At 41.1% G+C, this 15,351-nt stretch overlaps 1 protein-coding gene across 1 annotated transcript in view; it reads left to right on the top strand.

Moving 5' to 3' along the window:
* FNDC7 (fibronectin type III domain containing 7) overlaps positions 1 to 13,886 on the top strand; it is a 38,610-nt gene extending 24,724 nt beyond the window's left edge. Inside the window, exons 9-14 of the mRNA XM_040408759.1 lie at positions 1,035 to 1,289; positions 1,415 to 1,669; positions 7,594 to 7,854; positions 9,656 to 9,685; positions 10,387 to 10,441; positions 13,360 to 13,886. Of these exons, the coding sequence (XP_040264693.1) occupies positions 1,035 to 1,289; positions 1,415 to 1,669; positions 7,594 to 7,854; positions 9,656 to 9,685; positions 10,387 to 10,418 (833 nt within the window). The 3' untranslated portion in view covers positions 10,419 to 10,441; positions 13,360 to 13,886. The remainder of the gene's footprint in view (positions 1 to 1,034; positions 1,290 to 1,414; positions 1,670 to 7,593; positions 7,855 to 9,655; positions 9,686 to 10,386; positions 10,442 to 13,359) is intronic.
* Positions 13,887 to 15,351: the final 1,465 nt, after the last annotated feature.

Below are 15,351 nucleotides of genomic sequence, written 5' to 3' on the forward strand. Positions count from 1 at the left end.
TTAAATAAAGACCAGTTTGAAAAAAAATATTTTTAGCCAAAAATTAGTAACATGCAGTCATAACAAAAAAAATTGCCTCTGAAGGTTGCTTTTTTTTGTATGCTGAAAATCTGCATCAAAACTACATAAAAAAGTAAACTTAGATTCACACTATCTATTGCATTTTATGTATGTTTTTATGTATGATTTTATGTGTTTTTTGTTGTAGATTTTCTATTTATTTATACCCTTAATATAGCAGTTTCTATGTTCACCATTCTCAGATCATCTATGGTTCAGGGCTAAGGCTACTTTCCCACTAGCGTTTTTCTTTTCCGGCATAGAGTTCCATCACAGGGGCTCTATACCGGAAAAGAACTGATCAGGTATGTCCCCATGCATTCTGAATGGAGAGTAATCCGTTCAAGATGTCTTCAGTTCAGTCATTTTGACTGATCAGGAAAAAGAGAAAACCGTAGCATGCTACGGTTTTATCTCCGGCGAAAAAAAACTGAAGACTTGTCTGAATGCCGGATCCGGCATTTTTTTCCATAGGAATGTATTAGTGCTGGAATGCCGGATCTGTCCTTCCGGTCTGCGCATGTGCAGACCGAAAAAAGGTGAAAAAAGTAAATGGCGGATCAGTTTTGCCGGATGACACCGGAGAGACGGATCCGGAATTTTAATGCAATTTTTTGACTGATCATGATCCTGATCAGTCTTACTAATGCCATCAGTTGGCATACATTTTGCCGGATCTGGCAGGCAGTTCCGGCAATGGAACTACTTGCTGGATCTCTCTGCCGCAAGTGTGAAAGTAGCCTAATAAGATCAAAAAAGGTTTGGTCATTTACTGCCAGGATCAGTGCGGGTGCCAGTTCATAGTATAACATCAGAAGTTTCTGAAGAAATAGTGAGTCATGGATTTTCTGGTATTCATTAAATGGGTAAATTGTGTTTTCATACCATAGTTTCCTAAGATTATTTGTCTCACTTTGCTTCGTGTATCTCGCGTTCTGTCATATATTGCCAGCTAACTACTTGTTCACCTCCAGCTCCCTGCAGTCCTGAAATCACAAATATCACAACAGTTGATGCGAGCACATATATTATACATTGGGATTCCAGTAATTATAATGCAGTGTACACGGTGGCTGTCAAAGGGGAGAGTAGACTATGGAATTGCACCAGCTTGGGCACTTCTTGTACTCTGGAAAGCCTTCCATGTGGATCAATATACATGGTCAGTGTCGGGGCATCTACAGCTGAAGGAATAAGCTTGCCCAGTTACAGCGTGCCTTTGGAAACTGGTAATGTATTATGCTATCTTGACTACAAAATTATACTGTATATTGATTACATACAATATAAGCATAAAAATGACCTCTTCAGAGTACGACCTGCAATTTATAACAAAGTTCTATTTCTTTTAAAGCTCCTTGCTGTCCAACAAACCTTAGTGTTGTCCAAATCACACAGTCTGTGACCAACGTAAGCTGGTCCACCGCCACAGGAGCACAGACATATACTACAATGCTGCAATCACCAAGGGGAGAGGCCAAGTGCCACACTCTAGAGGAGCATTGCCTGCTGGGATGTATTACGTGTGGAACAAGTTACTCTGTGTCCCTCGAAGCAGTGAGTGAGACGGGCCTTGTGTCACAGTGTTCTTATCATGGGTACTCATCCAGTAAGTCACTCTATTTGTATTTCCAATGTAGAGTTTCAATGTTATAGGACCTCACTTTGACAGCTACAAGGTGTCACCATGTAGCCCACTAATAAAGGTGTCTGTCAGCTTTAAGGATTTTGTGACAGCAAAAACAGTGCTTCATGTGAACAGATCCTTAATTAATAGGAAAATGAGCGAGCACTCATACACTTGGCAACCAGATTGACATATGCAGAAAATATTTATTAAATCCCCATAAAATACAAGTAATAAAATTCATAAGAACAATGTAGCAATAATATACAACATTACAGTCACATATGTTGTGGTAGATATGATCGATACTATATTCAATAAAAATATATTCAATAGAAATATTCGATAAATTGAATGGTAGAAAATTCAATGTTGAAATATTCGATAGAATATTCGATACCACTCAATAGTGTCGGTAAATTCAATAATATACACTGCTCAAAAAAATAAAGGGAACACTTAAACAACACAATGTAACTCCAAGTCAATCACACTTCTGTGAAATCAAACTGTCCACTTAGGAAGCAACACTGAGTGACAATCAATTTCACATGCTGTTGTGCAAATGGGATAGACAACAGGCGGAAATTATAGGCAATTAGCAAGACACCCCCAATAAAGGAGTGGTGATCACAGACCACTTCTCAGTTCCTATGCTTCCTGGCTGATGTTTTGGTCACTTTTGAATGCTGGCGGTGCTTTCACTCTAGTGGTAGCATGAGACGGAGTCTACAACCCACACAAGTGGCTCAGGTAGTGCAGCTTATCCAGGATGGCACATCAATGCGAGCTGTGGCAAGAAGGTTTGCTGTGTCTGTCAGCGTAGTGTCCAGAGCATGGAGGCGCTACCAGGAGACAGGCCAGTACATCAGGAGACGTGGAGGAGGCCGTAGGAGGGCAACAACCCAGCAGCAGGACCGCTACCTCCGCCTTTGTGCAAGGAGGAACAAGAGGAGCACTGCCAGAGCCCTGCAAAATGACCTCTAGCAGGCCACAAATGAGCATGTGTCTGCTCAAACGGTCAGAAACAGACTCCATGAGCATGATATGAGGGCCCGACGTCCACAGGTGGGGGTTGTGCTTACAGCCCAACACCGTGCAGGACGTTTGGCATTTGCCAGAAAACACCAAGATTGGCAAATTCGCCACTGGCGCCCTGTGCTCTTCACAGATGAAAGCAGGTTCACACTGAGCACATGTGACAGACGTGACAGAGTCTTGAGACGCCGTGGAGAACATTCTGCTGCCTGCAACATCCTCCAGAATGACCGGTTTGGCATTGGGTCAGTAATGGTGTGGGGTGGCATTTCTTTGGAGGGCCGCACAGCCCTCCATGTGCTCGCCAGAGGTAGCCTGACTGCCATTAGGTACCGAGATGAGATCCTCAGACCCCTTGTGAGACCATATGCTGGTGCGGTTGGCCCTGGGTTCCTCCTAATGCAAGACAATGCTAGACCTCATGTGGCTGGAGTGTGTCAGCAGTTCCTGCAAGACGAAGGCATTGATGCTATGGACTGGCCCGCCCGTTCCCCAGACCTGAATCCAATTGAGCACATCTGGGACATCATGTCTCGCTCTATTCACCAACGTCACGTTGCACCACAGACTGTCCAGGAGCTGGCCGATGCTTTAGTCCAGGTCTGGGAGGAGATCCCTCAGGAGACCGTCCGCCACCTCATCAGGAGCATGCACATGCGTTGTAGGGAGGTCATACAGGCACGTGGAGGCCACACACACTACTGGCCCTCATTTTGACTTGTTTTAAGGACATTACATCAAAGTTGGATCAGCCTGTAGTGTGTTTTTCCACTTTAATTTTGAGTGTGACTCCAAATCCAGACCTCCATGGGTTGAAAAATTTGATTTCCATTTTTTTATTTTTGTGTGATTTTGTTGTCAGCACATTCAACTATGTAAAGAACAAAGTATTTCAGAAGAATATTTAATAATTCAGATCTAGAATGTGTTATTTTTGTGTTCCCTTTATTTTTTGGAGCAGTGTATATCACACCAAAAAACTTAAAGGGCTTCTGTCACCCCGCAAAAGTCATTTTTTTTTTTTTGGATAGTTACATTCCTTATAGCGCGATATAGGAGAATATAATGGTATTACTTACTTTCATGCGGCCGTTTCTTTAGAAAACGAAGTTTTATAATATGTAAATGCGGTCTCTACCAGCAAGTAGGGAGTCTACTTGCTGGTAGCCGCAGCAGAAAACCGCCCCCTCGCCGTGTTGATTGACAGGGCCAGCCGGGATCTCCTCCTCCGGCCGGCCCTGTCAGTAGTTCAAAAAACGCGCGCCTCTGTTCAATCGGCGCAGGCGCTCTGAGATGAGGAGGCTCGTCTCCTCAGAACTCCCTCAGTGCGCCTGCGCCGATGACGTCTTCTCTTTCGGTGATGTCATCGGCGCAGGCGCCCTACTTGCTGGTAGAGACCGCATTTACATATTATAAAACTTCGTTTTCTAAAGAAACGGCCGCATGAAAGTAAGTAATACCATTATATTCTCCTATATCGCGCTATAAGGAATGTAACTATCCAAAAAAAAAAAATGACTTTTGCGGGGTGACAGAAGCCCTTTAAAGTATATGCTTTTATTTGGGAAAGAGGGGGTATTATCTTCTAGCGCTCTATCCCAATTTGGGAAACTGAATGTCACTGAAAATGTTGTAGGTGTATTCACTGGGAGCGCAATATGTTCATAAAGTGTCCACAGGAATCCTGATAATGTGAAAAGTCTCTTATAGCATATCCTTTTAAGGTCGATATGAGCTTAGAAATTTTCTTCTGTATGGCCATACAGTATTATCGGAGGCTTTTCAATGCAGGTACATCACTTGTTTCACCATACGCGTTACGGGTAGATTCACTCTCCCTTCCTCAGTGGTCAACTCTCCCTTCCACTGAGGAAGGGAGAGTGAATCTACCCGTAACGCGTATGGTGAAACAAGTGATGTACCTGCATTGAAAAGCCTCCGATAATACTGTATGGCCATACAGAAGAAAATTTCTACAGTAAAGGATTCATTATTCTTATCGTCGAAAGCTGCACCAAAGGAAATTGCGGAACAGAGTGGCAACTCCCGCGATCTTTGGAACTCCCGCGAAATTTAAACCAGCTTGCTGTATGGAGCGACTGAATAAGCCGGCAAATATTTAAAGCTCCATTGAAGCAATAGGGAGACAGCAGACGCTAGACGGTAAGCCAAATATCGATTTAAAGTTTTCTTCAATTCAAAGCTCATATCGACCTTAAAAGGATATGCTATAAGAGACTTTTCACATTATCAGGATTCCTGTGGACACTTTATGAACATATTGCGCTCCCAGTGAATACACCTACAACATTTTCAGTGACATTCAGTTTCCCAAATTGGGATAGAGCGCTAGAAGATAATACCCCCTCTTCCCAAATAACAGCATATACTTGAAGTTTTTTGGTGTGATATATATTATTGAATTTATCGACACTATTGAGTGGTATCGAATATTCTATCGAATATTTCAACATTGAATTTTCTACCATTCAATTTATCGAATATTTCTATTGAATATATTTTTATTGAATATAGTATCGATCATATCTACCACAATATATGTGACTGTAATGTTGTATATTATTGCTACATTGTTCTTAAAAATTTTATTACTTGTATTTTATGGGGATTTGATAAATATTTTCTGCATATGTCAATCTGGTTGCCAAGTGTATGAGTGCTCGCTCATTTTCCTATTACTACATTTGCCTTTTAAGAGAGGGTGGGGTGATTCCCTCTATATGAGCTCGCAGCACCATACCTTAACTACTTGCTAGTGAGCCACCACAACCTACCACTACTTTAGATCCTTAATTAAAGCTGATGTTCCTTGAGGTTGCCCATCTCACACTTTGGTGGTATATTGTTAGGAAATGCCACCATTGTCTGATAGGTGTGGGTCCAACCTCTGGGATCCGCATCTATCTAAAGGGAACGGGGCCCCCAAAGATGTGAGTTCCAGAAATAATCGAGTGCGCTTGCTTGGCTGTTTTTTGTAACTTCCCTAAAAGTAAAAGGAGAGCACGCTATGCATGTGCGGTACACTCTCTTTTACTTTTAGGGGCCCATTTTAGGGAAAGGTGCAGGTTTCAGAGGTGGGACTCAAACCTATCGGACATTGATGCCGTACCCTAGCGATATGCCATCAAAATGCGAGGTGGAAAACCCCTTTTAAGTGTCATACACTTTTAATAACTGTTGGCCGAACACTTGTATATCTAATAGCTATTCTATCAATTCTGCTATACACACACATGTGTATGTGATATAAATGGGCAAAGGGGAGTAAGCTGGTGCCAGACACCTCTGCCAGTGGCTTTTCTGCCTTAAGGACAAATGGATCAGGCATTGAATTTCAACATGCCCCATCCTTCATTTTCCTGACATCATATGTCGGGGAGAGTGGGCATACCACGAGACACGAAAGATAATCAGTCCGTTCCACCAACATCAGGGGCTTTAGCCCACTTTATGGCTTGACCAGCAAAAGGCAGATTTTTAATTGTTGATACTAAGTATGTGGGTCTTTTTAAGTAGCAGCTTGTTTGTCGAGAGTGATGTGCCTATCATAGAGCTCTTTTCTAGCAGGTTCTTTAGAGATATATACTAACTTTCCTTCGGGATTTCAATCCACTGTGGTAATGTGAACAGTGCTGGAAGGTGTGTTGTCTCACTTCAGGTACCTCAGATGGGTGAGACAGATAAAATCCAGAGAGTGGCAGTAGTCTCAGCAAAGCATCGTTTGCTGAGACATTTCTTTATACATTTTCTGGGCTGGATTTTACTTGGACTGGTGGCTAGGCTTGGTAGAGGGAGTTCCCAGTCCACACCCTTCCAGTACGGGTTTTCCTTTCTACCTGAGGTGATCACAGGTGAGGCCTGCTGTAATCAGGCTGGCATAAAGCGCCTCAGAGTAGGTCAGTCTGAGGAGAGAGAGCGAGACTGTTTTGTGAAGCAGAGGCTCTGTGTGTGGTCTCAGTCAGGAGGACTGAGGGGCCACAAGGCTTTGAATAGCCTGAGGTTTGGAGGACCTAGCGACACCTAGAGAACGAGGGTTGCACGCCCAGCATCTGGAGGACTACTGGGCCACACTCCCCCAAAAGGTACTGGAGTTGCCACAGCCTGGAGGCTGAGTATTGATGTTGGCTGAGGAAAGCCGCATATAATGTCCATGTGTGAACTGAGCTCTATGAGTGAGGTAGGGACGTATTTTGTTTAGGTAGCCCCTAGACGGGCAGGAGTTTATTTGTGTTTTAAGTGTTGGCGGTGTGGGAACCTCACCCCACCCAGTGATGTATAACTGGACTATCCTTTACAGGAAGACTGTTAAAATAAATGCACAGTTTGGACATAAAAATCCGTTGTCTGGTGAGATATCTGTGAGTGTGACCCCCTGAAAAGAGACGATCCCTTACACCACCCATAACAGTATGACAATTGTTAAAAAGTCCTTTGCATGCAAAGAAGCAGATATTAGGATGCATTGTCTTGATAAGATGGTTGTGGGCCCCTTTTCCTACTGGGCCCCTATGCAGCCGATCTTATTCCAAGGTCAGCTCCAAATTATACTGTCTTCTTAAAGACTTTAGGGGCCTTGTTTTGTTAGAGGTTCTTTACTGTGTCAGAGCTTTGGAATCAAATCTGTTGGTTGGCACAGTTGTTCCACACCCACTGTCCGTAACAGTCATTTATGCTCATTTATGTATATGACGTATGTGCAGCAGTAATGTCTCAATGGTTTAGTTTGTTATGAGAAAGATGAATTGAGGATCGTTTAAACTAATTAGCTAGGAACAGAAATAGATTCTGCAAATGTACGCATGGAAGATTGCTGACAAGAAGTCCACTAGTTTCTTTGTATTCCACAGGTGCTTGCTGTCCATCCGGAGTGAAGCTATATAGACTGTCTAATACTGGCATCCGAGTTACTTGGCGAGCATCAGCCTCTCCAGACAGCTACACAGTCAACATCTATGGAACAAAAGGAAACTTTACCTGTAGTCCAAACAGCAGCTTCAGTTACTGTGATGTTACCGAAATTCCATGTGGAGATGTGTACACTGTGGTGGTTTCCCCTGCCAGCGACGTAAAGAACCAGATTCTATTCTGCCCTCAAAAAATATATTCTGGTAAGATGTATAATCTTTGCAGTGAGGCCCTGCTGGCACAAAGATTTCCCAACATTGTCAAGACATTACTGTCTTCCCAGTTTGAGACCTGGCGTCTGTCATAGCCTGATTCATTGTTCGCTATGATGTTAATTTGTCTTTTATGCTTTTTATATTATCAGTAAGTGTAAGACAAGGCATATTTACTGTATATTATACACTGGGTCAGCTGCTGATGTTAGTACACTGTATATGTAACTACGTAACTTAAGGCCCCTTCATACAGACCGATGATCGGGGCATTTATTCCTAGGAATGCTCGTTCCCAATTATTGCCTTGTGTAAAGGTGCTGTCGATTACCTGATGATCAGGCAAGCCCTTGTTCATTGAGAGAAATCTGTGGACGTCAAAATCATTGTTTCTGGGCAGCACTGGTCAGGTTGTGATTTGCTGCCCAGAACCTATGAATCTGTATGGGGAGGAATGATCGCAATTGCTTCCCCATACAGAGGAGATGATTGGTGCATGTAAATTCAGCCCCTTATCTCTGCTGACGAGCAGGCAATTATCAGGAACAAAAGGTTCTTTCCCGATAATCGCCTGCTGAGTTGGCTTATATAAAGGGGCCTTAAAGGCTACTAAACCCTGAAAAAGAAGAACAAAAGCATAACCTGTAAGTTTGTCTTTAGTTCTTTCTCCATGGACATCTGCAAGCTGCTACAGAAAGCCGTTTTCTTACAGTCAGAGAAGTGTCTCCTTCCTACCTGCCTCCATATTCAGCTAGGGACCGTCTCTGTGCCCTAGCATGACCTCATAGGCAAACAGGGTGTTCGGGGAAAGCGCTTAACACTGTGTTCACTTTAATGGACGCCCAGAGAACTGTGAAAGAGGTGGAAACGGCAAAACATAGCAGCTTCTTTCAAAACCTCCCCTGTATGTATGCAGGCAGGGGCGTAGCTATAGGGGGTGCAGAGGTAGCAGTCGCTACCGGGCCTAGGAGCCTGAGGGGGCCCAAAGACCCTTGTGCCACATGAGACACTGGCATTATAGAAAGTGCATACTGGTCTATTTACACCTCTGGCTGGAGGGAAGGGGTTAGGTTAAGAATTTGGCATGAGGGGGTGCCCTTTCAATGTTTGCCTCAGGCAGCAGGAAGGCTATGTGCTCCCCTGCCCCTTGCCAACAAGCACTGAGGGACGGGGGCCCAAGCTGAACTCTTGCACCAGGGCCCATGAGCTTTTAGCTACGCCCCTGTGTGCGGGTATATATAGGACAAGGGCACTGACACTATAGAAAGCGCTACCCAGCTTTCCTGGGTGTCAGAATGTCAAGTTTGCCTATATAGAAGATTTTTCTCAGTGTCTGTCTAGGCAAATCTGACATTGATCAGTGTGGCAAAGCTGGATTTGTAATTTGTTATTCTTTGCTAATTCTTAAATGGCAATTAGGATTAACTTGCAATTTTTGCTGCAGATAGTAAAGTGTCTGTGACAATCTACAGCAGAAAATAGACATTGCTTATCAAGAAGCAATTTCTACCAATTTCTAAACCAAGGGGGTCATTTACTATACTGAAATACGTCTAAATTAGGCATACTTCAGGCGCCGATGGCTCACGCCAGGTCTAAAATTGTAGGCGTGGTGTGGGTCAAAGTGCCAGTTTTGCTTATGGGCTGTAATGGACTAGTAATTGTTAGTCATGGGAAGGCCTTGCCTGTCCTCTACATGCTATCAGTAAGACAGAAAACAATGCATATTTAGACCTACTATATTCAAATAAAAACCTCCGTTTATTACTTTTCTTTTCTTATTTTATTACAGTTACGTGTTCAGGTAGCTCTCTTGGAATGGGTAAGGTGACATTTTTTTGTAAATTATTCAACTTCAAAGAATTTTCGGGACTTAAGTATTGATTACATATGCTGGGTATAGGACATCAATATCTGATTGGTGAGCGACGCAGACTCTTCCTAGGCTTGTAATGTCACATCCGTCGGTCACATCGCCTTTGTGCAGCTCAGTCTTCTCCAAGTAAATGAGATTAAGCGGCAATACCGAGCACAGTCACTATACAATGTACTGTGCTTAGTATAGTAAGAAGAGGTACAGAGGACCCTTCCTACAGTGCCGGGAGTCAGATCCACACTGATCAGATACTGATGAGCTATCCGAGGGGAGGTCATCAATGTTTAAGCCCTGGAAACCCCCTTTAAATGAATTGTCAGCTGAGTAGTTGCATTTAGCTTAGGTTGTCTGTTCACACATGGAAGATTAATTGCAGAAATCTCTGTGACTGAAAATCTATTCCATATATCTGAATGGCATTGTTATTGCTGCATATGTGTGTGTTATTTTTATAAACTCCATTCAGATGTATGGAACAGTCACAGAAGTTTTTACATGAGAAGTCTGCCACATGTAAATATACCGTAAGAGGCCTGCCCTGCTCTAATAAACCTGCAGGGTCAGCGCCACATGAATGTTCTACTGTGTTGGTATTGTGTGTTTTAATCTTTATTATGTTGTAACTACATTGTGTGTGCTTTATCTAGTGATCTATAGAGGAAAAAGAAGCATCACATAAAATAATGAAAACTCTGCATATTGGTAAGTAAATTATGTGCATACTACATTATACACAGTTGGGGAGATTTATCAAAACTGAAGTAAAGGAAAACTGGCTTAGATGCCCCTTGCAACCAATCAGATTGATCCTTTCATTGTACTGCATTGTACTGCATTGAAACAGGGATCAAACCCTGAAAAGTTGAAGTGGGACAAAAATAAAAAGTTAAAAAAAGGGGGAAAAAGTGTTTTTTAATAATAAAAAATTACAGTTTCAAGTAAAACAACAACAACGCCCTTTCACCTTATAAAGTCATGTACAATCAAAAAATAAAATGAAAACGAGACATATTAGGTATTGCCGCGTCAATAACCGGCTCTATAAAAATGTCACATGATCTACCCTGTCAGGTGAACACCATTAAAAAAATATATAAAAATGGTGCCAAAATAGCAATTTTTTGTCACATTGCCTCATGAAAAGCGTAATAGCGAGCGATTCAAAAATCAGATGTACCCGAAAATAGTACCAATGAAACCATCACCACATCCCACAAAAAACGAGCCCCCACTTAAGACAATCGCCATAAAAATATGGCTTTCCGACAATGCCAACTCAAAAACAAGATTTTTTCTTTTCAAAAATGCTTTTACTGTGTAAAAAGTAACAAAAATAAAAAAATACACATATCACTGCATCTGTAACGACTGGTTCTATAAAAATGTCACTTGATCTACTCACTCAGGTGAATGCTAAATAAAAAAAAATTGTGTCAAAATAGCAATTTTTTGGTCACCTTGCCCCAAAAAAGTGTAACATTAAATGATCAAAAAAATCATATGTACCGGTACTGAAAAATTGTACCAATAATACCACCATCTCTTCCTGCAAAAAACGAGCCCCTAAACAAGATGATCGGCAGAAAATAAACGAAATGTAGCTTTCAGAAAAACATATAATTTTTTTCAAAAATGCTTTATTATATAAAACTGATAAAAAATACACATATTTGGTATAATCGTGTCCATATCAACCTGCTCTATAAAAAACAAAACATGAGCTTTCCTGTTAGGAGAACTCCATAAAAAAAAAATTATAAAAAAAAAAACGGTGCCAGAACAGCCATTTTGTGGTTACCTTGCCTCACAAAAAGTGTAATATTGAGCGATAAAAAATCATATGTATCCAAAAATAAAAAAAACGATAAAACTGTCACCTTATTCCGTGGGTTCTAAAATGTCACTTTTTGGGGGTTTCCACTCTAGGGGGTGCATCATGGGACCTTCAAATGTGACATGGCAACTTAAAATTATCCCAGGGAAATCTGCCTTCCAAAATCCATATGGCGCTCCTTCCCTTCTACGCCCTGCTGTGTGCCCGTACAGCAGTTTATGACCACATATGGGGTGTTTCTGTAAACTGCAGAATCATTGTCCATTCACACTTCCGCAAATGGGTCCGCATCAGTTCTGCAATATCAGGAATGGGTACGGACCCATTCATTCTCAATAGGGCAGGAATGGTTTCGCCCCCGAACTTCCAGGCCGTGGCTCCGCAAAAAAATAGAACATGTCCTATTCTTGTCCGCAATTGTAGACAAGAATAGGCAGTTCTATGGTGGGTGCCGGCCGGGTGTATTGCGGATCCGCAATACACTATGGACGTGTGAATGGACCCTTAGGGTAATAAATATTAAGTTTAATTTGGCTGTTAACCGTTGCTGTGTTACAGGAAAAATTTATAAAAATGGAAAATCTGCAAAAAAGTCCTCCATTTTCCTTTAATTCTTATGGAACACCTAAAGGGTTAACAAAGTTTGGAAAATCAGTTTTGAATAATTTGAGGGGAGTGGGTTCTAAAATTGATTTATCCTATGTAAGCCCCACAAAATGACTTCATAACAGAATTAGTACTTAAAAAAGTGAGTTTGAAAATTTTCTTTAAAAGTTTCAAAATTGCTTCTAAAATTCAAAGCCTTCTAATTTTCCTAAGAAAAAAAATGACATTTACAAAATGATGCCAACATAAAGTAAACATATGGGGAAAGTTAAGTAATAACTACATTATGAGGTATTGCTCTCTGTCTTAAAAGCTGAGAAATTCAAACTTAGAAAATAGTGGATTTTTCTAAATTTTTGGTAGATTTGGGTAATAAAGGTAAAACATATTGACCTCAAATTTACCACTAACATGAAGTATAATGTGTCATGAGAAAACAATTTCAGAATCGATTGGATAAGTAAAAGCATTCCAGAGTTAATACCACATAAAATGAAACATGTCAGACTTGCAAAATGTGGCCTGGTCCTTATGGTGAAAACTAGCTTGGTCTTGAAGGGGTTAAACACATTTTGATTCTAAAGCCTCATGCACACGACAGTGAAAAATGGCCGTGTGATGATCGTTTAAGTAAAGACCGTCACATGGCCATTTTTAGCACCAATGAAAGTCATGGGGCAGTTCTTTTAATGGCCAGTGAATAGCGTCCGTCCAAAAATAGGACATGCCAGACGGGCACCATTGAAATCAATGGGACCGTTTTTAACGGCCGCTTAGACAGGAGTGCATTTATCTAATGGCCGTTAATGTTGGGGCATTAAATAAAAATTAGCAACACCATGGGGGACATTATTTTAGCTGGGGGCCAAATGGTTGGCATTATTAAAGCTGTAGGCAGTATATAAAATTATTTAAACAGTTGGGGACAGTATTTTAGCTGGGGGCACTATGGGGACATTATGGGCACCATGAGGGTTATGAAAAACGGATGCAAAACGGACATTAAAAATGGACACACGGCCAGAAAATGGATTCACAGACTGATGCAAAATGGCCATGAAAAACTGACAGTGTGTCCGTTTTTAATGGACTTTTTTTGTGCATGTAGCCTAACTGGCTTTTTTTTTATCATATAGTTACTACAAATGTGATTTACTAACATTTCTTTTCCTCTGTCTAGATCTTCATGTTATCTCCCTTATAGAATTCATGACAATTATAGATGGACAAAGCTGGACAAATGCAAGAAATACATATAGCCAACAGTATGGATAAATGTGCATACATGACACAACAGCAGCATGTTCAAGAACTGTTTGGTGCAACATCTCATTGACCTTGATATTGTAACTGCAAATTGTTCCCATTTCAGTTCAAGATGGTGACCACTGGATAAATGCTGGATAGTATTGGTTATAATTTCCAATAAAGTTATTATTAGTACAGTTGACAGGTTTCAGAAGAACCTTGCTCTGCTTGTGTAGGTGTAGTGGGAGCCTTCTTGGGCACAATGCAGAATCTTTGTCTTGATCATCACTTGATCTCAGGCAGAAGATATACCTTTAGGCCCACTAAAGCCTGGGGATAATGTCAACCTCTGCACCTTTTATAGCTAAGCCACTGATTCTAAAATGTTATATTATACAATATGGGAGGCATTTTTTAAAAACTGGCACTTTACATTCCAGTCTTGATCTAGTTTGCGCTGCTGTGAGATGCACCAAGTTTAATCTGAGGATAGGTCATCAATAGTAAAAGCCTGGACAACACATTTTTGCACAAAAGGGGCTTGCAGAAAAATATATGACTTTTCTGGTGCTGTTTTTTTCTGGTGCTTTTCTGGTGGGGATGCTCAATAAATCCCTCCCTCTCTTGCAGACAAATATGTTCCTTCCAGCCATTTTCATTTCATAATTGACATCATAAGACTTGCAAGGTCTTGGCTGTGTTTGTTACATATTATAAAACAAAATAAAATAATTTGGAATTAATAATCAAGGTGCAAATAAAATGTTGCACTGTTTAGAGGAAAGGCTCAGTTTTGTTTAAATTGCTTCGTATCACATAAACTTGATCCTACCATATATGTTCTTGAATGTTCTACATCAGTTTTATCACTAGGAAGCCATATTTTGATATGCTGTTAATGCACATTTATACCTAATTTATTACTCAGCAAACCATAAAGATGCAAATTCAATCTCATTTCATGTTGGTTCAGAGATTCTTTATAATGTTCTCTAGTTTGTAGAAATAAACCTACTGTAACGGCATAATGTCACGTTTGTGTTGCCTTTGTCTTTGTAGCAAGCAAATACCAGATAATACACACTATAATGGGGTAGGACATGGAGAATATCTAATTTCAGGCATATTTTCTTTGGCAGGGCCATTTACATTTGTTTTCTAAAGGAAGGGGCATTTCTGGAAAAATTGAAGATTCATAAATAGGACACAAAAGCAGTAAATCTAGTAACACTTCTAAACAATGGTATCATTCTCTCTGTGACCTAAGTACAGGAAGCACCTGGGGTGATTTATTCAATAACACAATCTAGTTCACATTTGTATTCTGATATCCTCAGGCTGTTAAAGGTATGCATAGATAAAGGGTTCACTTTATTGTAGCATGGCGGAAATAATCTACAAACAGGTCATGTTTCTAAGGGCATTATCCTGGCAGTCCCCTGTTTTTCACCCTTCAAACCCTATACAGGGATCTAGACATTGCTTTAGGGAAGCAACCAGGACTTTAGCTCTTGGAGTAGTCACTGTGTGATTGACAGCTGACCTACAGAGGTCAGAGACACCAGTGCGGAGTACTGAGGGATCAGCTGAAACCATAGTCCGGGACAGGCCGAGGTCAGGGCAGGTAGAGTACAAATGAATCTGTGAAAGAAGTCTGAAGTCAGGGTAGACAACAAAGAGTCAATACAGTAATCAGGTAGAGGTCAGGCAGTGGAGGGTCAGAGTCAGGAAATAGGCAGAGATCAGTACATGATCAGACACATGGAACAGCACACCTTTGCAGGAACTAGCAAGCTAGATTAACCTATTGCTTAGGCACCTTTCAACTGAAGAAGGTTCCTGAAGTACCCCAGGTTATCAACCATTGACTGGTGAAATTAGATTATGTGCCATTTGTAATAATAGTGTCTTTTTATGTGGCAAA

The sequence above is a fragment of the Bufo bufo genome, chromosome 9 (genome assembly GCF_905171765.1).
Source record: "Bufo bufo chromosome 9, aBufBuf1.1, whole genome shotgun sequence".
NCBI lineage: Eukaryota > Metazoa > Chordata > Amphibia > Anura > Bufonidae > Bufo > Bufo bufo.